Below are 26,346 nucleotides of genomic sequence, written 5' to 3'. Positions count from 1 at the left end.
CCAAACCTACTGAGTTTTTTGCACTAATAGCACAAGAAGATTAGTTTTGAATATTCTGCTAATATTTGAATGGAGCAGTAATACATTTCTCAGTCACAGTACATTTTAAAGTCTAAACATTTTCCTTATATGTACTGCTAATATAAATATCTATGACTTTTTTTAAAAATACGTAACTAAAAATAAACATACTACCAAAAGATATTGGGTGAACTAAAGTTTTCTTTCTCCTGAACAAAGACTTAGTTGCTAGCATATTCATATGTTCAATACAAACTATAGAATATTGTATTTTAATGTGTTGGTCTGACATACTAATGTTAGAACGATCTTCTCTCACCATTTACACTTTCAGGATCTTCAGGCTTTTCCCACCTCATACATTTTTTACTGAATGCTAACAACAATGATATTTTAACTATCTTTCCAACAATTCAGTATCCTTAATCAGGACTATATACAAGCAATGAATATTATTCCCACTGATTCCAATTAAGTTCTCTGTAGCTCACTGTACTAATCTATTAACCTTAGTTATGCAGTTTGCATACAAAATATGTTAATTTACTGTTCACTTGTGACATCATAGGCTGTTTGAGGATAAATTAAGCATAGCAAATATGAACAAGCCTTTGCGTAGTATTTAAATGAAAAGAAAGAAATAGTTATAATTATTCATTTTCATACTACTGAAATTCAATATGCAAGATTTGTAATTGTAAGAAAGCTTGAGTTTCATTCTGCTAAAAATGTACTACTTTTGTGTATTTGTGGATGCTGATATGCTCAAGAAATGTAGTTTGTGGATGGCACGGGTGTGGAGGAAATATTTTTAAATTAAATGCTTTAATTTTTTTTTCAATTATTTTGACAAATATTATGACAGTTTTGTCAATAGTTATCTTTATTTTTACCTTTTTCTTTATATTTTAATATATTTTATTTCTTTATATTTTCTTTATACTTTCTTTATAGAAATACCTATTACATTCTTCTGAATATATAGTAACACCTTTCATATCTCAGTTTAATAATGTATTGTTCCTAGCTATGTTTTCAGTTTCTCAAAAGTATAAACTTTAAAAATTATTAGCATTTCCAGTTTGAAAATGGTGAATATTTCCACACCATTATATCCATCTCCTAATTTTCTTAAATTAAAAGCTGTTTATAATTGTCATGTTTATGTACACACAATGTATGTAAAATTAAGCTTTATTTCCATACAACTTGCTGGGAGGACTAAGAACAATCTGGATGAAGAACTATCAGAATGCAATTGCAGAGCACATCAGTTTATATCAGTAGACTTTTGGATCATGTGGGATAGCCTTTGAGTGTTGTGCACAATATTCATATGTTTTTAGTGGCTTTTACATTATGCTCTAAAACTTCTTTATTATGCTGTACATAACACTGATCACTACTCACTGCAAAAATGTCATAGTGGGATTAATTCTGTACTTTCAATAAACAAGGAGCATTGATCATTTCACAATTGACACCTTCAGATATTTCAAGTAACATTTTCACCATATAATCCTTTTCAAGCAAGGAAATACCTATCACACGGAAAAATAGCTGTTCCTGAATGTTCTTTATCCTTACAAAAAGTCTAATGCAAGAAATTTCAGCTTCCATGCATACACTTTGAGCTAAAACAGACACATTTGGAAGCCCAACCCCAGAAAGTCCATCATAACACTTCCGTTGAGACTGTGGGAAAGAATAGAAATTACTGTCATTTTGTTTTATTTTCATGGGAGAATCCTCTAGAAGCAAGGCTAAAAACAGTAGATAATATCAGATCAAGTGCTGGATGGTGAAATCTTTTAGTTGGTGAACTGGATCTGAGCTGCTCGCTGGTAAATATATATTTTTTAGAAGCTTATCAATTCTGTGCCCTCCTATCTCTGTCTTGATTTAGTAATTTGCTTTTAATTTCAGTCTTCATTGTGCAGAGATACTTAGATGCTATTTGGAGATAACAGTCATCTGTTTTACGTAGTAACAGGTACAAATAACAGGAAACAGAAATTAATTAGAAATTAGAAAAATTTGCTCAGATATATATATGTGTGTCATAATAACTCAACTAATTAATTTTGTTTTAGGTATTCACTGGGATATTCACAGCAGAAATGGTACTAAAGATAATTGCTATGGACCCTTATTATTATTTCCAAGAAGGCTGGAATATTTTTGATGGTATTATCGTTAGCCTTAGTTTAATGGAGCTTGGTCTCGCAAATGTTGAAGGATTATCAGTTCTTCGGTCATTCAGATTGGTAAATACCTTGATAATTATATATGTATATTATCTCTCTCTCTATATATATGCAATTGTATCATTTCAGAATTGTCCTGATTTATGTAATAATTACCAGTAGTGTAAGGACATATTAGACACTTAAATGTCTCATATACTTTTTTCAATATGGTTAAGTTACAAGTTGTATTTGATATGTACAATTTCAGGTGTTGGTCAAATGTTATCTTTTCATATCAAATTGTTCTATTGAGATCCTATTGTACTGATATCCTTTGCAATCATAAGACTAACTGCTATCTTTTGAAAGTTTTGGAAGTTTTCATTATACTGATTTCATTAAGATTTAAGATTCATCAAAGCTGAATATCTATAAGAACATATATATTGCCACTAGAATAAAGAATCATAAAATTTTTAATCTTTTTATTTGAACATTATTTTGTGTTCTCTGTAAAATCCTTAAGTATGTCCTCTCTTCATAACAATTATTTTAATGTGCACTGACAATAAGCTGTTTTTAGGATAAGAATACTTAAATTGAAATACTTTTGAGCTTGTACCAAAAATAGCGTATTTACAGCAATGAGTATTCTAAACAAACTAATCTATAGGTAAATTTAATAGAGCACAAGTGTCATGATGTAAAAGTCTGTCTTATTAATATTTCTTACATTACCTGAAACTATGTTATTTCTGAATATATAGAGCAGACAGTAGTTTTGTAGTTTATTACCACCAGCTGCCATGGTACCCAACTTCATGTACCATTATTGACTGTAATTTTTAAGTTAGTAAGTATAATGTCCTGAAAGAACATCTCAAGATCAACATGAAATTGTCGCTTTAAAATTTCCCTTGAAGTAAGCCTATAAAACCCAATGTGGTGCTGAGAGAAACACGGGACTGAGCCAGCAAAGAAGAAGTTGCGAGAGTAAGGAGAAGAGTACCAACTTCTTTCTGAACTGCTTCTTTAGGAACTGAAGCAGTAATTATCTGTGAGTGGATGTTCAAAAATACTAAAACTAAATCTAGTATAAACACAAAATATGTTCTTTTTCTCTGCTGCTAAGATGAAATGCTAGACAGTACGGTTCAGGGAAATTGCAAACTCCATGCTCTCCTTTCCCATTAATATAATGTTATTTGTTGGGAAGAAAAAGATAGTTTACATAAACTCAGTTCTGCTAAACACCTTGGGCCTAGCTTCTCTGATCACATGTGACTAGAACACATCTGTACACAAGTTAGAATAAGCTGCCAATCACAAGAGATTTTGTAGGAAGATTTTTAGCCTTATTTATTTCTAGCACGTTTTTATAAGCAACAAGATTATTAATATTGAAATTTAATTGTTTAAAGTTGACTTCTGATATGTAAAATGGTATGTAAAATGAAGAATGTAATCTATATTTCGTTACAGTACAATATAGACACCACTAAGTAGAAGGCCTTCAAAAAAAACAAGATCTCTGGAAAAAGCTCAGGAATTAAAACTAGTGTATGTGTCAACTGTCTTAGTTGTTTGCTTTAAAATGTCAGGAACAGCAGGGAAAACAGCTGGCTTTCCTGTGTGGCATCTCAGATAAGTGAATCTGACTTGATTAATAGATTTTGCTGAAGTCTCAGAGAAAATTTCTCAACACTAAGTAGTAATGCAAATATTGTCAAAGAAATTCAGATACTTAAACAGGAATAGACAGTCTATAGCACTTCATGCTGTAAAATTCTTTTTAGAAGATGCCATAAATATGTTACAGTGCAGGAAAATAATGAATTGCAGAAATTATCCATTTAGTATGTACTATATTATATCCTTCTCAAGGATTACACAACTATTAGAATATCCTAAAATGCAGTCTCTTAAAAAAGTTAAAATATTATGAACTTAAGATGTTGGGTTTTTTTTGCTTCTTGAGTATGTTTTGATCACACATCTTGCTCTTACTTTTCCTTTCTTACGAAGTTCTGAAACTTAAATTGTGAACTGTCTCCATAGGTTCTAAATTCACATAACACAAATTGACAACAGCCAAAGAGATTATAGAAAACTGACATCATAACAAATGGCATTTGCAAATCAGAACTCTTCATGAATAATGGCACAAGATACCTCTAGAATTATGGTTATAACTAATGGTTCCTCTGCATTTCTGTTTTTCAGCTTCGAGTTTTTAAACTGGCAAAATCTTGGCCAACTCTAAATATGCTGATTAAGATTATTGGCAACTCAGTGGGGGCTTTGGGCAATTTGACCCTGGTGCTGGCCATCATTGTGTTCATTTTTGCTGTGGTTGGGATGCAGCTGTTTGGGAAAAGCTACAAGGAATGTGTCTGCAAGATCTCCAGTGACTGTGTGCTTCCACGCTGGCACATGCATGACTTCTTCCACTCCTTCTTGATTGTATTCCGAGTGCTGTGTGGAGAATGGATAGAAACGATGTGGGACTGCATGGAGGTTGCAGGCCAAACCATGTGCCTTATTGTTTTCATGCTGGTCATGGTGATTGGAAATCTAGTGGTATGTGATGAACACTTTTAAATTGTGATGCAAAAATATATGCTATGTGCAGCTAGGCAAAAAGAATGTTTGTCATCCTTCTATTTGGAAGAAAAGATAACTGCTTGAGCTAGATTTTGGGTAACAAAAAAAATAATTCTCTTCTTTTTCACTTTCATTTCCATTCAGTGAAGTAATGTTACTGTGACTTTAGGAATGTAGGAATGTACCACAATGACCCACTGAGCACCCTATGAAGGAGTGATGGAGCTAATTCATAGACGTTATTTAAATCTAAATGTTATCAGAACTCATCTTGAAAATAAAGATTATGCTGCACTAGCTCATGGCCAGCATCTTGTTTGGAGATTTTTTTTTTAAAAAAGGACTTCCTTGCAGTCATTGCAGATAATTCTGACACTAACACTTCTGATTTAATTAAAATAAAGTATAATGTAGTATAGTAGCATATCTTGAATTTAAGTACTTTTTGCCTTGCTTAGGAGTAGAAAGAAACCTCTGATATTTTCAGAGTGATTGGTCTTGCCTCCTAAAAATGCATTTGAAATCTTCTTAGAAATCAGGACTATAATGGAAGGCACAATTCATGTTTACACTTTAAAATTTCTTTTAACGTTCACAGTAAATTCTGAAATGCCTAGAATTTATATTTCATTATCTGTCAAAATGCTCTTCCTTTAGTGACTGATTTTAATGATTTATTTTTATGACATAGAATTCACAATGTTTATGTCCTAGTTGTTCAGACAACTTTGCAATCTTGACATTAGATTTGCAGAAATGTGCAAGCCTGAGAAAATTATTTTTGATTGGTAACCTACTCCTTGTTTTTTCAGCATTAACTTCTGGATATAAATACTGTTTCTGATTCATATTACCTCATCTTTCTTTCAAATATTTACTTATTCAGATCTGTTGTTGTTTTTCCTGGAATTGTGAAGGTATGAAGAATTATATCTTGAATAGAGTTAAAATGAGAGGTCTAACACATTTAAATAAGGGGAAATTTATTTCAGATAGGATATGAGGTTTTTTTTGGTAGATCAGAGGGGTTTTTTTTGTATCTTGAAATTATATAAATATGATAGAGAACAAAGCATTTTTCTCAAATTCAGTTTTGGAAGGAAGTTGATGTAGGTTGTCATTTTGCACTGCCATAACAGTTTTTGATGCCTTGTGGCCTCCACCTCCACTTAATCCAAATATAGGGAAGACCACGTTGAAGTCTTTTACCAATCCATTCCTTTAATAATGTGTTGTCATATATAAAACTGAAGGTATGAAATGAATTTTTGCTTGTAGGCTTTAGGGAAATAATTGTAGTTTATTGGAGGTGACATTAAAATAACAATAACAATGTTTGAATTTTGAAGTAACAAACTACAGTTCTCAGGCAGTATTGGTGCTAGGATTGTTATCTGCTGATGGGGAAAGTCTGTTTTACTTTGAATTCCTATCAATAAGATCAAATAAATTTTTCTTCGTTGCCAAGTGAAAAATGAAAAAATCCAATTATAAATAATGTAATTATTAGTAACTGAGATTAAAGTAAAAATTTCATTTTAAAATATCCTTTCTATTCTTTTTATGACAAGCTTTATAGAACTTAAGATACAAGCCCAGAATTAACAGACTATTACAATTTTATGGTATAATCCTTCAAACACTATGTAGAAAATATAAGCAGGTTATTATAGCATTAACTGATGTAAGTTTCTAAAATATATGCACCATAGAAATCTATCTAATTTTATAGGACGATACTTTTAAAATTCTACTGAACTTCCAGGCGATTCCAATAAGAGATTTAGAAAGAAGCATTTCAGACCTGTGATGGATGTGTATAGCTACAGTTTTGTAATTTTTTTTTTTCATTGTATACTTAAACAACCCTGCTACATCAAGAAAAAAGAAGTAAAATCAGGAAGTAAAAAATGTTTAGGTGTTAGCTTGTCTGTTTTCATCTTCTGGATATTGACCAAGACCAGCGAGGAAAGGTTTTGTAACGGGAAGTACTAATTGGTTGTCTAAAATTAGCAAGTGTGAATGTTCTTTAAAACAATCTGTGCTTTTTTATATTATCCTATAAAAATATGAACTTCTTATATGTGTGTTTTTATTATATAGCTGTATTCTCTCATCTTTTAGGTTCTGAACCTGTTTCTGGCCTTGCTTCTGAGCTCGTTTAGCTCAGACAATCTTGCTGCTACAGATGATGATAATGAAATGAACAATCTCCAGATCGCTGTGGCAAGAATTCAGAAGGGAATAGATTATATTAAAAAAAAGATACAGGAATTCATACAAAAAGCCTTCGTTAGAAAACAGAAAGCTTTAGAAGAAATCAAAGCACTTGAAGAGCTAAACAACAAGAAAGACAGCTGCATTTCCAATCATACTGCTGTTGAAATAAGCAAAGATATGAATTATCTTAAAGATGGGAATGGAACTACCAGTGGTGTAGGCACAGGCAGCAGTGTGGAAAAGTATGTTGTTGATGAAAGTGATTACATGTCCTTCATAAACAACCCAGGCCTCACTGTGACAGTACCAATTGCTGTTGGAGAATCTGACTTTGAAAATTTAAATACAGAAGAATTTAGCAGTGAATCTGATATGGAAGAAAGCAAACAGGTAGGAGCTTTTGTGTCTTAACTACTACACTGTAGTCACACATTTACATATTTGTCTATTTCATACTTAGTGTTCTTCAAAATAGTGTCTCATCGTTTGTAAATATATTTTACTTTTTATTATTTTAAGTAAATACAATTCAAAGAAAAAAAATTCTGCTATGTGACAGTACACTGAGAATTGTTAGACTTTTCATACTCTGTTTATTAGCATTCAGAAAATGTATCATATGATTATTCATTTTACAATTTTTTAATGAATTTTTAGGGCTAGCACACATTTCATAAAACATCCTTTGTGTATCTAAATGTGATTAGGATTTGTGGAATAAGATTCTTGTAGAAGGCTAATGTACAAGTATATAGTTTTGCATATCTAATCAAATATAAATTTAAAAGAAAATGCTTTTTTTTTTTTTTTTTTTTGTGGTTAGGGTAGTTTTAAAAATGAACCCTGAGGAATGATAAATAAATTATGCATTTTGAATTATCTAAATTTTTTTGTGAGTAATATTCATACTGATTTTGGGTTAAGAGAATATGTCTGCCTGAACTGAAGAAATTCAGACATAGATCATTGTTACAGTAAAGCAGTATCTCAAGTTGTCCTGGAGAGCACAGTGATGTAGTAGTATATATGCATATAGAAGCAATTTACATGAAAGTCTTATGCTGTTCTTACTGGGCAAAGAAACAGAAGTTGTTCTAAAATACAGAAACCAAATAGCTCACATACCAGCAAACATGGTGAGGTGATAAAAGTATTAATGGAAAAGTTAGTATACTGGAGTGATGAGCAATAACAAACTATTAAACGCGTTGACTGAAAAAAAAAAAAAGAAAAATTATTTTCGGTGCTTTTAGAAATATAGAAACTGTGAGGCTTAAGGGATCAGGAAGCTTGGATAATTACGTTTTCAATTGGATCAGTTGCTGTTATGTTGTTAGGTAGGTTACAAAAGGGTCTGTTTACTATAAACCAAGCTATTCTATAAAGAAATCCTGCATTCATGACTGTATCATAGTGGCAAAGCTGCTCTATTTTCAAATAATGCTGTATTCCACAGCAATACCAAACTATATCACATGGCTTTAGTGGATTGCCATGACCCAGTTAATTATACTATGCTTTTTTTCTTCAAGAAAATCGAGTAACATAAAGTGTGTGTGTTTATTTGCAAAAGTGAAGGTTACTCTGCATAAGAACTGTAAGATTAAAAGACAGATATTCCATCAAATTTCTCAGTTACAAGACAAATATTTTCAATACCAATTTACACTGTGGTGTAGCATGTAAATTGTCATAACAATTTCCAAATATAAGAGAATCAAGAAGTACAAATTATACAAATTATGAGCTCAACTAGTATCAAAAAACAAGCTTTCTCTTGGTCTAAGAGCTAAGTGTTTTTCATGTAAGCTGATCTACTGAAAGTGTTCTTTTTCAGTGAACCTTTAGCAGTGTCTTCTAAGTCTTCTGATATGTTCTGATTCTTTTTTCTTTAAAATGAATCTTCAATCTAAATGTTCAGTTTTCCTTGTGGTTAGTTTTGAGAAATACAGTGATGAGTGCCTTCCTAATAACTCTGCCTTACAAATATATGCTTAAAAATTTTCTGAATATGTAATTTTTTCAAAACTTTTTATTATGCATTAGGAAGTTCAGAAGGCAATAAGCTGTGGTTATAGGACAAGCTAGACTCAGCAGCAGAGCTCAGAGGTTGCCATCCTCATCTGTCTCCAGATTCCCTAGCAGTCTTTACTACCTTCTCTGCCGCACTGTATCTACAAGGCATGTCATTGAAGCAAGATAAATTAAACAGTTGTCCCATAGGTATTATTTCATAGTTTCTTCTTTAAGATAGATTAAATGGATCAGTTTAACAGTGCACGACCGTTTTATCAGAATAGCTGAGGAGAAAACTAATTGCAACATTAATGCAGAAATTCCTCTACTTTCAAAGTGAAGGGTGTAAATATACCCCAAGAAAATGAATTAAAGTAGCAATTTTAAGGTATTTTCACAAGTCAGTTGCTCTGTTCATTCCCATCTCTACTTGTTTCAGGCATCATACTTTTCTCTTTTTCTAAGGTTACTCTGAACTTTCAGTACTATGCTAAATCAAAAGTGATTTTGCCTTTTAAAATGAACTTTAAAAGTACCATTATGTCTGCAGGAAGAGAAATAAAATCCAAATGTCTGTAAAAACAATATGAAAGTGAAAATTACCAGTGCCTGTGGAAAATCAACCAGTAAATGATGAAGTATATACATATTAAGAAGTTGTGGATAAATTTTCAACGGGGATAAGATAAATTTAGGGCATCAATAGAGCCTTGCGATTTCCATGGAGTGTCATGGTCAGTACCATTGCAAAGCTGGAGCAATAGTGCTTCCCTCAAGTTCTGCTCACAGAGAACTGTTTAGCATGTCACATATATCTGTACAGCGAACGAGTACATCTTGTGAATGCTAGCTAATAAATAGTGCTCTGAAAAATGTGAATTTTGAAGTGATATTCATTTCTGTTCTGTATTCTTTATCCCAGTTTCTGGGTGATTTTTAGAGAAAAGATTAAGTACTTCTATTTTATTGTGTTCATAAAAATGCACCTGCTTTGGTAATATGTTGTTCTGGTGTGTGACAGGAGTTTATCAGAATTCCTAATCTTGACTGCCAAGTCAACAGTACTGTCTCCTGCTGCCCTCTGATTTCCTTTTAAGGGAAATTATGAACATTTTGGTTCAGTATTTGTTACCTCTCTAGAAAAGTACACCATCATTTGCTTTATCTCACTTCTCAAGGGATATCACTGAGACAACATTCCTGACTGGAGAAGGGCTGGTGTGCAAAAGGAGGGTAAGAGATGGGGCTGAAATCCCCTGCCTTAACAGTGGCAGTACTTAACGCTTAAAATTCCCTCAGGAGATATGCCCTTTAATAACTGGTTTATTCATTTATTTATATTTTTAGCAATGGAGTTCTGGGAAGCTTGAACTGCACAAGAACTGTAAAGAGAACTTTTTCTTTTTTTGAATTTTCTTGACTGCTGCTGATATTAAGAGCAGAATGATTATTTTATGCTTGTCACCCGTAAGGCATCATGATAGAAGCAGGGGTTGGGAAGATGCCCATGATAAAATGTCACAGAATATATGACTGTGGGTTTGTGAGAAATAAATACTATTTTTTTCTTATTTTTATTATCTGTTATATTGTGTTACAAAATAACTCTAGCCACTATCACTTTTGGAAGGTTGATTCCTCTGTTTTTATTACTGTTTGTAAAAACACCTGCTAATTAATTTACCAGTTAATAAATAAGTAACTTCCCAAATTTTCCAGAAGGTATTCTGGAACCTGGTTGTAAGTTCCAGGTCTAAATAAGATCTTTCTCATAGATATCACTAGAAATTTAGGGACACCTGTTTGGATGTAATGCTAGGTTAAAAAAAAAAAAAAAGACTGTACTCAGGAGAATTTGACTGCAAGGTCATATTCTGTTCATCAGGATACCTGGCCAGAAATGAAAGCCACACAATTCTACTATTGCCAATTCCCAAATAAGATGGTATTTTATTCATTATTTGGAGAAAAAAACTTTTCCCCAGGCTTCAGGGAACTTCAAACTTATTTTCACTGTACTTATTTTGTCATCAAGATGTACTTGAGATAGGATTTGTTTAAGAACTCAAACTGTATCACAAGAGTCAGGTTGAAGGGTTCAGGATAAGCAGTGGAGTGATCTAAGCAAAAAACAGATAATGCCTTCAAGATTTTTGATCTTTTTCACATTGAACCTAATTCTGTGTTAAAGTCTCTCCAAATCTACTTTGGCTTTCAAATTACATTTGATTTCTCCCAAGGCACATCTTAACCTATGCATCTAGCTTTTATGTCTGCAGCTTCAGAAAAGGCTTTTTCCTTGCTTATTTTGTAATGACTTGACATCATATACTTGAGGTTACCCAAGTAGCTGTTTGACATGGTGAAAGCTCAAGTTTTTCTATTGTCTCAACACCTGACACATAAACCTGTAGTCTTAACTGAATATTATACTTAACGTCATTTAAGTTAATGAAGTGTCTTTGTTTTTACATATACTATGAATAAAGAATATTTCTTTTGTAGCTTCTTGTTTGCATGTGATTACCTTACATAGATCCTAAAACACTCTAAAATCAGAGCAAGTAAGTTAAGATTTCCTGAAAAACTATACAATCAATTATAAGTGGATAATGAAAAACTAAATATGCACAACTTGAGATTTGGATGGGAAAGAGGATCCATTGTAAAGACATTAAAATTTACCACCTGTTTTAGGATAACAGTTGCCTGAAAGTAATTGAAAGAAGATCTGATAGGAGGATTTTATCAGTACCTACTACAAGAAAACAGAGGTGCAGTAGCCAGTGAGATAAAATAACAAATTTCTGTGCTGAAAATAAGATATTCAAGATAATTAACTTAAAAAGCAATGACTTTAAAAGTAACCAAAAAAAAAAAAAAAAAGAGAGAAGTAACTGAAGGGGATAATTTTGTGTTTTTTAAAGTTAACTTGTGGATGATGTTTCTATTACAAAATATACTTGCTAATCAGTGATGTAAATGGAATATGTTAATCTTACCAGAAATCAGACTGCTAACTATTTGTGTTTTTGTACTACTTAATAACTGCACATTACCTCTAAATCACAACTTTCTTAATAAAGTTTTGGATTTCAACATAGAAAAGTAATTTCAAATATGTTCTTCAGCTGTGTAAAACTGGTTTCACTAGTAAAGAAATATCTGCAAGCATTTATCATGCAGAATTCCAGAAGTCTTTATATCTAAAGTACATTTACAGCAAGTGTAAATTTGGATTGAGAAGTAAGGCTGCTCAATCAACTTCTGAAGTCACAGCACATGGTTTTAATAAAAGAGAAGATATCTTTCAACATCTAACCTACTGAGCTTTCAAACCCAGGAATAAGTTCAGTTGTCTGATCAGCATCACTTGTGCTTTTGTGATTAGTTTAGTGAAAAAGACAGAAACAGAATTATTGTGTGCCAGAAGTTAAGCATTGCTGTGAAGCTTCAATGAGTTTCTTAGCCAAAACTTACCCAGTAATTATTTGATCTGTGATGTTTTTTGAAGATCCTTTTTTAATCACATTTCCTTTAAAATATCCAACCACCTAAATTCCATTTCTACAACTGACCAAATCAGTGATGATAACTTCTTAGTTACAGATTTTTACTTTCATTGCCATCTGTAACTTTCACCGCTATTATGAGAAGTATGAAGGAAGAATGGGAAGACATATATCTTCAAAGTATGTTGTTTACTCTATGTACATTTTTTTTCAAATAAAAAATATGGTCACATAGCCAGTTAAATGAAGATGAAAATGTTAAACCAAAAAAAAAAAAAAAAAAAAAACCTTTAAATCTTCATTAAAGCGAATTAAGAATTCTATAAATACTGGAATGATTTCCAAATCTGCTAATTGTGACTTCATGAATTTAATCACTGCGTTTTTATTTCTGATTCACAATTTCAGAGTGCAGAGTACTAGGTCTAGTTCCTGCATTTCTTATTTCAGTAAAATAAACTAACAAGCTCTGTAGAAAGGTTTGTTGAACATTCTAGGTGGTATGTATTTCCCTTTTTGCCAGCTGATCATAAACTATTTAATAACTATGTTTTAATTGTTTTAAAGACATACTTGAATTAGAAATTCCAAAAAGAAGAAAACTAGAGATCCTGTGTCTTGAACTTCACTACCTACCATTCTTACTTCTCACAGGGGTAAAACCAAGCTGGAGCAATCAAGAATGCAGCTCTGGTGCTTTTTAACCAGGTAGAGCAACGTGTCACCACTTTCACACAGGTTACCTAAGCAAGTTATACATATATATGTATATATATATATAATCACTTTTTAATGGATTTTGATTGGCCTGCATGCTATTCAGCTATGTTCCTTCCCTATCCATTGCAAGATAGTAGAAACATGCACAGCTGCTCTCTGCTGAGTCATGGGACTCACATCACAGCATGGTCAGGTGGGACTGGCAACCCCAACATACATTTTTTAACTCTGCTAATGATTTTTCTGGATATTATAATAAAGTCTTTAGCAATAACTGCATGTTCTGCAGGTTATGAAGTATGGATCATAAAAGTACTGGAATGTTATACTTCAAAGAGGCCAAAGAAAAAAGGGAGCATGCACAGTTTTTAAAAAATAAAAACAACCCTTTTTGATTCAGCCCTTATAAATGTATATATTTAATGAAACATGCTAGGTCATTTATGTAATGATTTTTGCCACACTTCAGTTCCTTAATGAATGAAATTAATAAATACAATTTAAACAATTACAGTAGCTTGCATAAAAATTACATTGATATATTTTTAAATCTGCAATGCACTGTAATGCAAATCCTCAAGATGCTACAAACTACATTCTGTATTCATTTGGGCAATGCATATCTTGAGTTTTATAAACTGCAAGAAGAACAAACAGTTTCATAATTGCAGAAATTATACTTAGCAAAAAAAATCCTCAGAATGCGCCATTCAACAAAAAATCTTTTCTTAAATGTTAAACTCCATCATAAACAGTGATATTTTTGAATGTGTTTCACAATAACCAAGTCTGTGACTGAGTTGGCAGACTTTACTCAGAGTAAATGAGAATAACCATAGAATAGTCAGCACTGTTTTTATAAAATGTATAAATTTTATAGAAGTGTATAAATTTACCTTAGTTGTTTTTTTTTTCATTATGAGTGAATATAATGTCCATTACAGCTTCATTGGCAGAGCCTTTGGGAATAGGATGGGAAATATTACACAGAAACTGAAGTCATATGTAACTATGAAGTTCAGATTATCCCAGTAAAACTTGAAATCAAAATGTTGTTGAGATTGAGATTTCAGCCCTACAGCCGGATTCAAAGTTGTTACATTCAGGCAGTCTCAGCAGCTTCAAAAGAACAACCATATTGCTCCACTTGTACCACTGTGCAGTGTAATCTGTTGACATTATATTGTAGTATAAATTGTTCAGTGATACCAACAGAAATTTAAATTGCTGTGTGTTCTGAAAAGTCTCTAATTTAAATGATTAATTTTTAAACCAAGATATGCCTCAAACCTCAAATAAAGCTCTACAGAAAAAGGTTTTTTTAACTTGTTTCCCTAATAAAAAAGTCAAATATTATAAGATTTGAGATTTAAAATCAGTTTAGAATTTCTTTAGAATCATCAAACTCCACTATTTGATACTTTGTCACTTAATTACAGTGCAGCTTTAAAGATTCAAAGGATAATACAACATGGCTAAATTACTAAAGGCAATTTGTAATGGCTGAATCCCTTTATTTTACTGTCACTTGAATCATGAAGCAGTTTGTAAAGCTTAAATTTTTTGTTGCCTGCTCTTGCTCTTATTGAAATCTAGAACAAAATCACATGAGAGCAAGACTGGGTCTTAAGTGAATGCATTTTTTCGTAAATGGGCACATTAACATGCTGTTGGTCAAAGCTTGTTTTAATGATCTAAGCTGTTGAAAATAGATGCACTGCTCTGAAAGGATGATATGGAGGCTGATTATATGTATGTTTAGCCAAGTGTTTGGGTTGGTGATGAAGCATTTTTTTTATTACATCTTTAAACAATAAGATTTATGATACTATTTTCTGAAAAATGTAATCCCATTGATGTAGTCTTTTTGGGGGGTTTTATTTCTGTGTGTGATTTCCACAGCATTGCTCAGGCTTCTGCACTAGAAAAGCATGTTGTTTTGCTGACCTAGGACTTGAGAATGCTGCATCATAAGCAATTGCTTTCAAATGTATCCTTGTATCTTTGTAAAGAAAAATGTGGTATTGTATCACTGAAGACATAAATATTTCCAGGGCAAGGCATATTCTAGAGGCTGATAAGCACATGTATGAGGTGAAAGGAATGTCTCTTGAGTTTCCTTAGTTTCGTTAGCTTTATTGCTAGAAAAAAAAAGAAGTAGAATATTTAAGTCATCTAATTTAAAATTTAATGGTTCTTTCCTAATGTAGGGACTTGGAGCAAAGAAGAGCAGTTTTAGTAACTTCATGTTTTTTTTCAGTAATCGTTGAGATTATTTGAAAAATAATGAAGAGAATGCTTTATTTGAAGAATAATTAAGAAAATCATAGTTTTTTTGTTTTACTGTATATAAATTGCAATTCAGTCACTTACTTGTTTTTTAGCAGCTATGCTGACAGGACTATCTGAAACAGAGATTGCATGGGATGAAGCCATTAAAGAGTTGACTACGTTTAATTGGCACTCATATAGATTAATTATTTATGCTCACCATGAACTTTTCTCTTGCTACTATTAAGTCAGTCATTGATTTAATGATGATGGATCAAGCCATAAAGGACTTTTACTTTTCTTAACTTAAATGTGGCAGATTATTGTTCTCACAATATTTAGGTTTTATTTAATGAAGAAACTGCCTATAATTTCTGTGACAATTTTCCTAATGTTTGTTTCTTTTATTACCATGATATGTAAGAGAATTGACTTATAAATCTTGTTTCCTTTTTTTTTTAAAAAAAAAGAGCCTTATATGTGGATAATTAGGTGCTGTGTTAATGATTTTTTATAGTGTACAGTCGAGTGCATTTTGGTCTGTAAACGTAATACAGAAAGCAAAGTTTAACATATTTCCACTGTGCAAAGCACAGAACATTTTGGTTCAGTGCATGACTACTGCATGACTAGCAGTAAAAGTCATTCAGTTATAGGCAATACAGCAATAAATCTTTTATGTATATACATTTTTTAAATCATAGTAGCAAGTGCAGCATGAAAGGGGAAACATTGACACTTATATGTTTAGCATAAACTAACCACTGAAAATATTGAAATCTCAGGGTATTTATCCAAATCTTTTCACATTTGTCAACGTGATTTTCTAGGTCTGACAGATCATAGTATTTGGAAAGGGAAAGAGTGGTTTTCAAACTAATACCAGTGTGCTTGTCAGAAACCTTTCCATTATGCAACAAGTTCTTTATTTTTGGTCACAATTCAGTTACAGCTATGTAAGCTGAGGTCTGATTGACTCCATATTGACAATGGATGCATGTGAGAATAAAAGGGCTTCTTGAAACAGCCCTGAAATTACATATCACCCAGCATAAATTATTTTTAAACATAAATAATCTCATGTGATTTGAATATGAGAGAGGAATTACTTACCAAATTATATAAAGAAATGTGTGCCTTTACTTCAAAAAATCTCTCAGCTCCCATTGCCTTTTTCTGAAGGGACTCGGTTTGAACTGAAGGACTCAATAACTAGTTTTAAGTTGCAGCAGTGTCTCTGAAAGAGAGAATATATAGTATTGACTTTCTAAGAAGTTTTCATCTGTTATTTGAAATAAAATAATTCAAATAAACTGAACAAGTAATTTTTTTAATACGTATTCTTAAAATGTCACTATCTTGAAAGCTAAATGAGAAAAGTGCTTGGTATTGAGAATTCTCTCACAAGCTACAGAAAACTCTAGCAGAGTTTGAACTGCAGTCAGACCTGCTTTGCTGAAAACTGTAAAAATGTCAGTGGTCAAATGCCTTTCTATTACATCACCTCATAAACAACTTCAGTGTTTAAGTTAGAAATGCATTCAGGATGCTCCTCTAAATTCCTATGAATTATTGCTACACAGTATAAACGAGAGTAATTTCAGTGCTATGCTTTTGTTTTTAATGTTGCTTTCTGTTTACAAACCTTATTTCACAATAAAGAAAATGTATTTTGGATGAAGAAATTCAATACGTAAACAATACTGACAAATGAAAACAAGTTGTAAGTTCTGTGCTCAGTTTTTGCATTAATTGTATGCAACTGTAGTAGGTTTGTCCATTCTAACAATGCTTTCCTAAAAGAAGAAAATTATGGGCAGTCTTGCATGACTGATAAACAGTTTTTCCTGATCCAAATTTTACTTGGTGAGAAGATTTATGTAACATGAGCTGCTTTGTTGGAGTTTTTGCATCTGTGAGTGCTTTTACTATAGTGAGAACTATAGTATTTGACTACATACAAATAGTAGAATGACAGAAAAATTCAGGATGGAAGGGACCTCAGGAAGTCTCTCAGTATTCACAGGAGATTAGAATTCAGAGAGATTTCAGAGATGGCAATTTCTGTTTTCTGGGGAAAAACAGATGCAGAAATGTAGTATTAAATTTACAACTCTTTCATCCAGATACAGGTTAGGTTTGTGAGAACACCATCTGCAGTGGATGCATAGAAAAATGTGGAGATTAATATGCTTAGTACATTTAGTTCATTCTGTTAGCTCATTTTCTTGGGAAGTCTGAGGCACTTCTGTAATGTAAACTAGTATAGTAAAAAAAAAAATAAAGAAAATAGCTTGAGTGTGGTATATGTAAGATCTCCAGTTGTAACTCCACTAAGCCTCGAATTCTGAAGACATATACATGGACCAGGTCAGTAGCTAAATCATATTTAATTGTTTCCTATGAGAAGGTAAACTGAGAAGTAGAAATATACAACGTATACCTCATTACTGTGGTTTTACTTATGCATATTTATCAGTGTAAACATAGTGGTTTTTGAAACTCAGAGACTGGCAAGTTTTGTTTCAGTATAATTTTTACAGAATATGTATCTAATGAGAAAAAATTCTTCTGTGGAACTTTACTTGCAGAAACTAAATGCATCCAGTTCATCTGAAGGCAGCACAGTTGATATTGCCCCTCCTGGAGAGGGAGAGCAAGCAGAAATTGAACCTGAAGAAGCTCTTGAACCAGAAGCCTGTTTTACAGAAGGTTGTAGAATAACTGTTGACTTAAGAGATGTGTTAAAGATCTACTAGTGTAAAATGCACTATTATTAGACATATTTAAGTTCTGGAGTCTTTAAAATCTGTTGGAACTTTGTGACCCCTACATTCAAAAGAAAATGCTCAAAGCCTAAAATGCTGGGAATCAGGCACCAGAAAAAGATTTCCCTGGGCTTTGAGTAACTTTGCCTGACCATATCTGATATTTGCCTATATCTCGTAACTAAGGAACTTAACTAACTTTTCCATTCTTAAAATGCATTTTCATTACACAAAGGAGCCCTTAAAATTTGGAGCTTCATTTCTGTGAGACTCTATCAACAAAAAAGAATGATTAAATATCAATGGTCAAAACTACGAAGGTATAGATTACTCATTATTACATCTAGTATTGTCTGATTTCAATCCAAAATACAAATTATCTAAATTTACACAGAAGAGGATTACGATATTTATTTTAATTTTAAAAAATATTACAAAATTATTACTACTACTAGCAATTTTGATAACACAGTACTTATTTGCATGAGAATATTTTGCTTTTAAATCCTAACATTTCTGAATTTAATGCAGGTTGTGTGCAGAAATTTCCATGTTGCCAAGTAAGTATAGAAGATGGCAAAGGAAAAATCTGGTGGAATCTTAGAAAAACCTGCTACAGCATAGTTGAGCACAACTGGTTTGAGACTTTCATTGTCTTCATGATTCTCCTCAGCAGTGGAGCACTAGTAAGTTAAAAATTAAAAATTGCGGATGCTGAAATATCTAGATATCTTCTCACAAGTAACAGCAAAAGTCAAATTGCATCAGAAAGGCCTACTTGGCTGGAGCTGTATACTACTTGTATTCCATGATTTCACAATTTACTAAAACTGGCTCAAACTTTTTTTGTTTTACATGCAGTTCTTCAGTGATACTTTTGTTTTTACCCCTGCAAAGCTAGAGCAATGTTATTTAAACCAGTTACTTTAGATTAAAACTGTCTACCAATTTTCAGCATGTTTGTTAAAATTTTTGAATACAAAGAAACTCTGTTACAAGGAGTATACAGCTAAAGGTATGATTTCAAGCCCTTAATTCATTCCGGGCTCTGCCATTCCTTGGATGGTGCTTACAAAAACCATAGACAAACTAAAGCATTTCTTCATTTTGTTGCTATTTTGAAGGCAGGAGATAGAGAAGAATGTGATAGCAAATGAAACCAAAAAAACACTGTTTTCCAGTAGGATTCACATACCCACCTTCCCAGCTTTAATGAAGGTGAACATCTTCTGCACTGTGAATACTATAAACTGGAGCAAATACATCACTCTTTGACTTTTAGACAGGAATTTGACTGATGGAGGATAAAACTGCTCAGATTAGATTTTTGTTTAAGAGAGGGCTTTGGTTTTTTTTTTTTTTTGTGTGTGTGAGTATATACACACAAACATTTTTTGATACAACAGGGGGGAAAAAAATCATGCTTCAAGTTTGTCTCCTCTTTCAACAGTAAAATAAGATATATACATCATTCAAGACACTGTTCTGGAGAAATTCCAGACAAGGTTGAATAACACTCCAATTTGCAGCATGGTTATAGGTGAGAAATAGGTAAAGTGAGAGGATACAGAAGAACAAGGAGGAAGATTGTGTCTCATCTACTTATTTTAATAATTCACACACTGTGAAACATTAGTAATACCTGAATTTATTTATTTATTTATTTTTTTACACAGGCTTTTGAAGATATATATATTGAACAGCGTAAAACTATCAAGACCATGCTGGAATATGCTGATAAAGTTTTTACATACATTTTCATTTTGGAAATGCTTTTAAAATGGGTAGCATATGGCTTTCAAATATATTTTACTAACGCCTGGTGCTGGTTGGACTTTCTGATTGTTGATGTAAGTATGTAAGTCTCCAATACTCTAAACCTCACTACAATAGTATTCATTGTGTTGTAAAGCTTGTTACTAATAAGTAATCTTTTTACTAGCATGCAAAAAAAAATTCCAATTGTATTTGGATGCTGTAAAATCAATAGATGTACAGAGTTTAAGCTAAGTAGGATTATTGTGGTGGAAAAATAAAAAATGGAAAATGCTCACCAGTATTGTAGGCTCATAATAAACTCCACAAGGATCTCCAAAAAGAGATCCTTCCTCGGGGTAGTCAGCTCTTAAATGGGATCTAGGAGAGGTGGAACCAGGCTCCACCTCTTCTGGTAGTACAGGTGAATTGCCTTCACCTGTGCTCCCATGGCCGAATCATTGCTTGCCTCAGGTGGTCAATTAGAGGTTCAGGCCATGATCAACAATTCCCATACAGGTGTGTTGTTTAAAGTATGTTTATATATCTAGAAGACAAAGGATTACTGGTCATCAGTTTGCTAATTCTTAATTGGATATATCAAACTTAAGATTTTCTGAAAAAATAAACAACTAAAAACTGATTTTGGACCTTTCATGCTATATTTTTAATGGCAGTTTCTTTACACTTATCAAATAAGACACTACTTTGCGCAAGTTTCTTCTACAAGTTTCTAATTGAAATGATACATTTGATATGATATAATGATATGAAATGATATAATTGAAATGATACATTTCGATTTCTAATTGAAATGATACATTTGGTCTAGATTTCACCTCAGTTCTCAGAACTTCATCCCCAAAACTATCCTGTTATCACTTCTAGTAAAATAAAAAACAGTGGTAAATTGCTAAAAAAAAAAAAAAAAAAGTAAAAAAAAAAGTTTTAATTGGTTGACAATCTGCAAAAGTTAAATCAGCTGTGACTTGGCAGGGTTTACGATAGAAGAGGATACAGGGTTTCTTGGCTGATTTCCCAGCTCTGATATCCTTCTGTGCAAAGGCCTTGCTTATGTTGTCAGAAGGGATCAAAGCTGGTTTTACTCCCAGAATATTTTGGTCCCTTGCCTCACACATTATCTGACCCAGTTCACTGGCTATACATATCCTCAGTATTTTAACTTAGAGATGGCATCTTAGGGCAGATGTCCATTTGTGGACACGTATATAGTTTACGCTCAAATGTAGTTTCTGCCCGAGCTACTGTATTTCTTGAGAAATTTGAATAAAATCTGGAGCTATAAATAGTTATTATTTGTGAACATGTAGTGAAAACATGTCAGATTTTTTACAACCAGAGGCAAAAAAAACCCACAACCCTACCTAAACTGGCCTATAACTCAAAACAGATGATGTTTTTTTTACCTGCCTGCATTAATTTCGATATATTGTTGAGCTCTTTCCTGAAAATAGACACTAGTATTGAGCAGTGTAAATAGTTTTCCTAAGAGGATCTTAAAGATGTAGATAGGTACTTCTTTCCAGGATTATGTTAAGAATGGAATTTATTTTAGATAAACTACAACTCATCTTTTGATTATTCTTGTTGTAACAGAAACCTAAACTGATTATTCTAAGCTATACTCCATGGTTTCTTAATAAGAGTTTAGTCTCAGAAATGCTGCTATCTGAGCAGGCTCTCAGTTATAAACATCATCTTCACAAGTAAAGCAGCTTATTTTGCCAACTTTTTCCATTAATTTTTAATTTTATAAACAAAAGCATAAATGACATCAGAACCTTCTACTTTTGAATACCTACATTCGGTGTTCCAGAAAGTGTCAAAAAATGTCTTACTGTGCCGAAGGCTAATTCAGCAATTATTTTAGCACGACCAGACAATATTTGAAAGAAAGATATGAACTTGTTACCTACTTGTAGAAGAGTATCTACAGTACTTCACTGGAGAGATTTAACAGGTGTGATTCAGCAGCATTCTCCAAACGAGAACAGTTGTGAGCCCTTCTTCATTACATGTGACTAAACATAATTAAATTGTTTAACTCCATCCTTGAAAATTATTCAAGGGTAAACACTGATAGTTCCTCAGGGTTTTGACATTTAGCATCTTACATACCTAGCTCTCAGTGCAAGAAATAGCCACAGCTACTTTCAGTCATTGTGACCAAAATGGATTTTAAAAATTACACGAAGAAAGTGTGATTCAGCTCTGTCAGTTAACAGCAAAGGCAGATGACCCTGGGCGCATCTGGCTACCTCTGTTTAAGACCTTGTTATGCCATATCTCAACCCCACTCTTCTGTTGGATGTGACATCTGTAGCAAGGGGCAGAAGGGAAAGTTCGGGTGCCTTACTGACCCAAAATCAGAATCTGTTGAATTAGTTCAAATACACTCATTGGTGATTTAAACTAAGATACTGAATTTTGTACGCAGTTAAATGAGAAGCAGGGACATATTCTCTTAGGCTGGGGACTCTAACTGGCAGAGGTGTAAAGTTAAAGCTTCGGACAGTTATATCTTAAACCAGTTCAACCAGATGCTCTAGAGCATCTGTCACCGTGTACCTTGATTCTTTTACTCACATCTTTGTTCAGAAGCCATCTTTCATGAGATTATTATGTCCAAGATTTAATGCACAGCTGTAATGACTGTAAGTTCTGTTTGTCAAATACAATGCTAGGAGATAAGATATCTGGAAAGAAGATAGGGCATTGGGAATATCCAGTGTGTTTGCTGGTTATTAAAATTGTGTCATTTTCTCCTAAAATATGTAATTGTAGGTGGATATTTTATGCTATATGTACTTTATTTGTTATAGATGCTTTATTTCTAAATTGTATTCATAAATTTTATTTGATGTGGAAATAAGTATGGAAAATGAAAATAAGTTACATTTTAAATAAATCATGTATTTGCCAACTACTGCAGTAATGTACTAGAGCAGCAATGTATCTATTTGGAAGTAGAATGAATGTAATCTTCATGTATATCAACACTGAAATTGCTCACGTGTGCTAGAATTCAAAATGCAATTTTTGAATAATTGAAGGGAGAAAAAAAAATCCCCCAACTGGGATTGCTGTGGAGTACATTAAAAGTTGATAATATTGATAATTTATATATTTCTTCTGCTTGGAAATATGACTGAAAATAGTGCATGCTTATTTGTTATAACAGATGAAGTAATTTAATTAAAATGTGCTCTAAATCTTTTTGTTAGCTTTTGAAAATAAATAATTCAGCAGCAACCTTATGAAAATGATCAGGGTCACATTATACTAATATACTAAATACTGTAAGCACAGAGTAAAAGACAACTGCTGCCTTGAAGGCCTCATAAGAAGAAGAAAAAAGGTGTGCATACCCATTTTGGGAAACTAAATACAAAGAGAGATTTCAGTTCATCTTCCTACACAGTCTAGTATGTCTTCTGCATATCCTAACATGATAATATTGGATAACCCAGAAATTAATTAATTTCTGGAATGACCAATTTTAGAGTTCAAAGAGAATTCCATATGATATATGCATGAAACAAAAGAAAGATATCTTAGTATAGGATCATAACAGAAAAGCATAAGAAAGTCTGTATTTCGTCCATTGCCCTACCTCAGAGAATGTCAGAAATGTCTTCCTGGGAAACTATTAATTTAATATCTATATGAGAAAAATCATCAACTAAACAACTTTTTTTTTTTTTCCAAATCTAGTGGTTTATTTTTATTCCTAGTTAAGTACAATAGTTAAACACATGAACTATAGGAAAGATAGGTCAAGCCCTGTTGGAAGTGAAGAGAATGATAGACCACAGAGGGCCTGGAATCAAATGACATAAATTAGCTACCTTAGCAAGTAATAAGGAATTCATATTGACTAACATGTCATGACACATAATCCAGTTGAAAACTACTAACTAAAATAGTATTTTCCATTCGATTAATGTACATAGCAACAGAGTAATGAAATAGTTGCTTTTCTGTCTGCTCTCCTATTTCTACTGAGACATGATCAAACTCCAGTGTCTGTAATTCATCTAATTGTTTTTTATTAGGCAAATAGCATAGGAAACCACCTTTCCATATAGTGGGCAAAACTTACTGGCATACCACCTATTTCTGTACAGCCATTTATTTGAAGAACTTGAGGTTGGAGTACAGGAATGAGCATTTGGGGTATCTTTTTAAGGACTGAAATATGCCTATGTTCATTTATACGTTTTGTGTGCTTTTGGTGGTTAAACTGAAATAAAACATGAGTAAAGTACAATATTTCCTCACTCATGTCTCTAAAACTGCCAAAAGTAAGTGAATGTACTTTTTTTCATATTAATACTGCTTAAAATCTGTTCTATTTGAGAAGCACAAATTAATTGCTCCTTCTTGGCATGGATTGACTTGTAATAGAAAATTCATTGAAACATGAATCAGGAACTCACTATGGCTGTAGATCATCAAAGAGTTACTTTTATAATGCTAGCATCTGTTAGCATCTATCAGACAGATTGCATGTTTCCTATACTTAGAAGAGTTTTGGAGAGAGTTGACCAGCAAAGGAGAATGTAACACCTCAGTCAATATATATTTCATAAAAACCCTGGCTATTGGTTCTATTATATGCTTCTGATTTAGAAATAATTCACTATTAGATACAAACAATGTCAGTATTTAATAAAGTATCTTGATATATGCAGAAATTTAAAGTTCTAGGAAGGTTAATTCTTAATGAAATTTAATGAAAGTAGGGCTCTTTTATCTTCGTGTACTTCTGAGGACTTTATCTTTCACCAGGACTGTGCTTTCATCTCACTATTCAACTATAACAGATATTTCATAGCACATATTCCTTTTCCAAGCATGACTCCATATAACATACCAGGAATATGAAAATCATAGGATTCGTCCTCAAATGTTACTAAGCTAGAGCTTTCTTCCATTGATCTTTCTGTATATTCAATTTGTATTCCCTTTATATAAACTGTAGAATGACTTTTAATTTATTTCTTTTTATAGGTCTCATTGGTTAGTTTAATAGCCAATGCTTTGGGCTATTCTGAACTTGGTGCCATTAAATCGCTTCGGACATTAAGAGCTTTAAGACCTTTAAGAGCCTTGTCACGATTTGAAGGAATGAGGGTGAGAAAAAATGAATGAGCCCACATTAAACTGTGAATACAAAAGCTAATGTAAAATTATGAGACTCATGCCTCCTACAAAGAACACCAGAGGGAGAATTCATGGAAAAGTGTAGGAAAATAGCTTTCAATGTGTCCTTAAGTGCAAGATATGCATGCAGTTAACTTTTGGATATTGGATCTTAATCTCTTCAAATTTGCCTACCTCACTGATGCAGAGTTGTGTTATCTCAGCCCCATGGCTGTTAAAATTTCCATTTATTTGTAGATCTCTTTGGAAGAGGAAAAGAACAGAGATGGCTTTTTTTTTCTTCAGTTTAGTCAGGGACTTTTCTCAAGAATTTCTGAAGTTAATTTCTGTTCTCTTTCAGTTTGTCAGATGAAACAGGATTAGCGAGGGGAAAAAAAAAAAAAGAAAAGAAAAAAGAAAGAAAAGAAAGAAAGAGAGAAAGAGAGAAAGAGAAAGAGAGAGAGAGAGAGAGAGAGAGAGAGAAAGAAAGAAAGAAAGAAAGAAAGAAAGAAAGAAAGAAAGAAAGAAAGAAAGAAAGGTGAAGAAACTGACGAAAATGAGAAAAAGGCAGCTGAAACCTCCCTGTGGCTCTCCATCTACCAGTCTGGGAAAAAGATCCCACAACACATGCTGTATTATTAAAGGAAGGTTCTCTAAACAAGGATAGGGCTGGAAACAGAGAAATAGAAAAGGGGGGAGGGAATTGAAAAACCGTTCTCCCAATAAGTGTCCTTTATTTCATACAAATACATCTGTTGCCATCTTACCCCCCTTCCTCACAGCTAAATCCTTCCTGTTGAGGAAATTATTATTTTCAAATTCTTCAATCTGACAAAAAAGACTATTGCCAGCTGTCTGCTGTAAACACAGATTGTGCTATTTCCTGGTGAAATAGATACGTAAAAAAATTTACAATGCAAAGTTATTAAGAAATCTCTCCTTAGTCTTCACCTAAAAATACTGTAACATGGTTTTAGTTTATTCACAAGTCTTAAGTCTCAAAATAGTGTTGTTTCTGTCTGGATAGAGGCTGATGATATCGTAGGTGGCCTCATCAGCCAGCATAGTGGACTGGGTCTTGTGACACATCACCATTATGTTTTG

The 26,346-nt window shown here is 32.7% G+C and overlaps 2 protein-coding genes across 7 annotated transcripts in view; one reads left to right on the top strand and one right to left on the bottom strand.

The window, feature by feature from the left end:
- Positions 1 to 26,346, bottom strand: part of LOC116232906 (sodium channel protein type 2 subunit alpha) — a 189,772-nt gene that overhangs the window by 117,550 nt on the left and 45,876 nt on the right. For all 6 annotated transcript variants that reach the window (XM_090143890.1, XM_090143884.1, XM_090143885.1 and 3 more), the window contains exon 3: positions 16,667 to 16,790. The gene's annotated coding sequence lies outside the window, so the exon portion shown is untranslated. The remainder of the gene's footprint in view (positions 1 to 16,666; positions 16,791 to 26,346) is intronic.
- Positions 1 to 26,346, top strand: part of LOC116232819 (sodium channel protein type 2 subunit alpha-like) — a 62,865-nt gene that overhangs the window by 25,747 nt on the left and 10,772 nt on the right. Inside the window, exons 15-21 of the mRNA XM_090143903.1 lie at positions 2,115 to 2,288; positions 4,434 to 4,790; positions 6,939 to 7,424; positions 18,145 to 18,265; positions 18,853 to 19,007; positions 19,998 to 20,171; positions 25,111 to 25,233. Coding sequence (XP_090000029.1) covers positions 2,115 to 2,288; positions 4,434 to 4,790; positions 6,939 to 7,424; positions 18,145 to 18,265; positions 18,853 to 19,007; positions 19,998 to 20,171; positions 25,111 to 25,233 — 1,590 coding nt within the window. The remainder of the gene's footprint in view (positions 1 to 2,114; positions 2,289 to 4,433; positions 4,791 to 6,938; positions 7,425 to 18,144; positions 18,266 to 18,852; positions 19,008 to 19,997; positions 20,172 to 25,110; positions 25,234 to 26,346) is intronic.

Source organism: Phasianus colchicus, chromosome 7, assembly GCF_987193195.1.
Source record: "Phasianus colchicus chromosome 7, bPhaCol1.hap1.1, whole genome shotgun sequence".
NCBI lineage: Eukaryota > Metazoa > Chordata > Aves > Galliformes > Phasianidae > Phasianus > Phasianus colchicus.
Note: the sequence above shows the minus strand (reverse complement) of the source record. Positions and strands in the feature narration are given on the sequence as shown.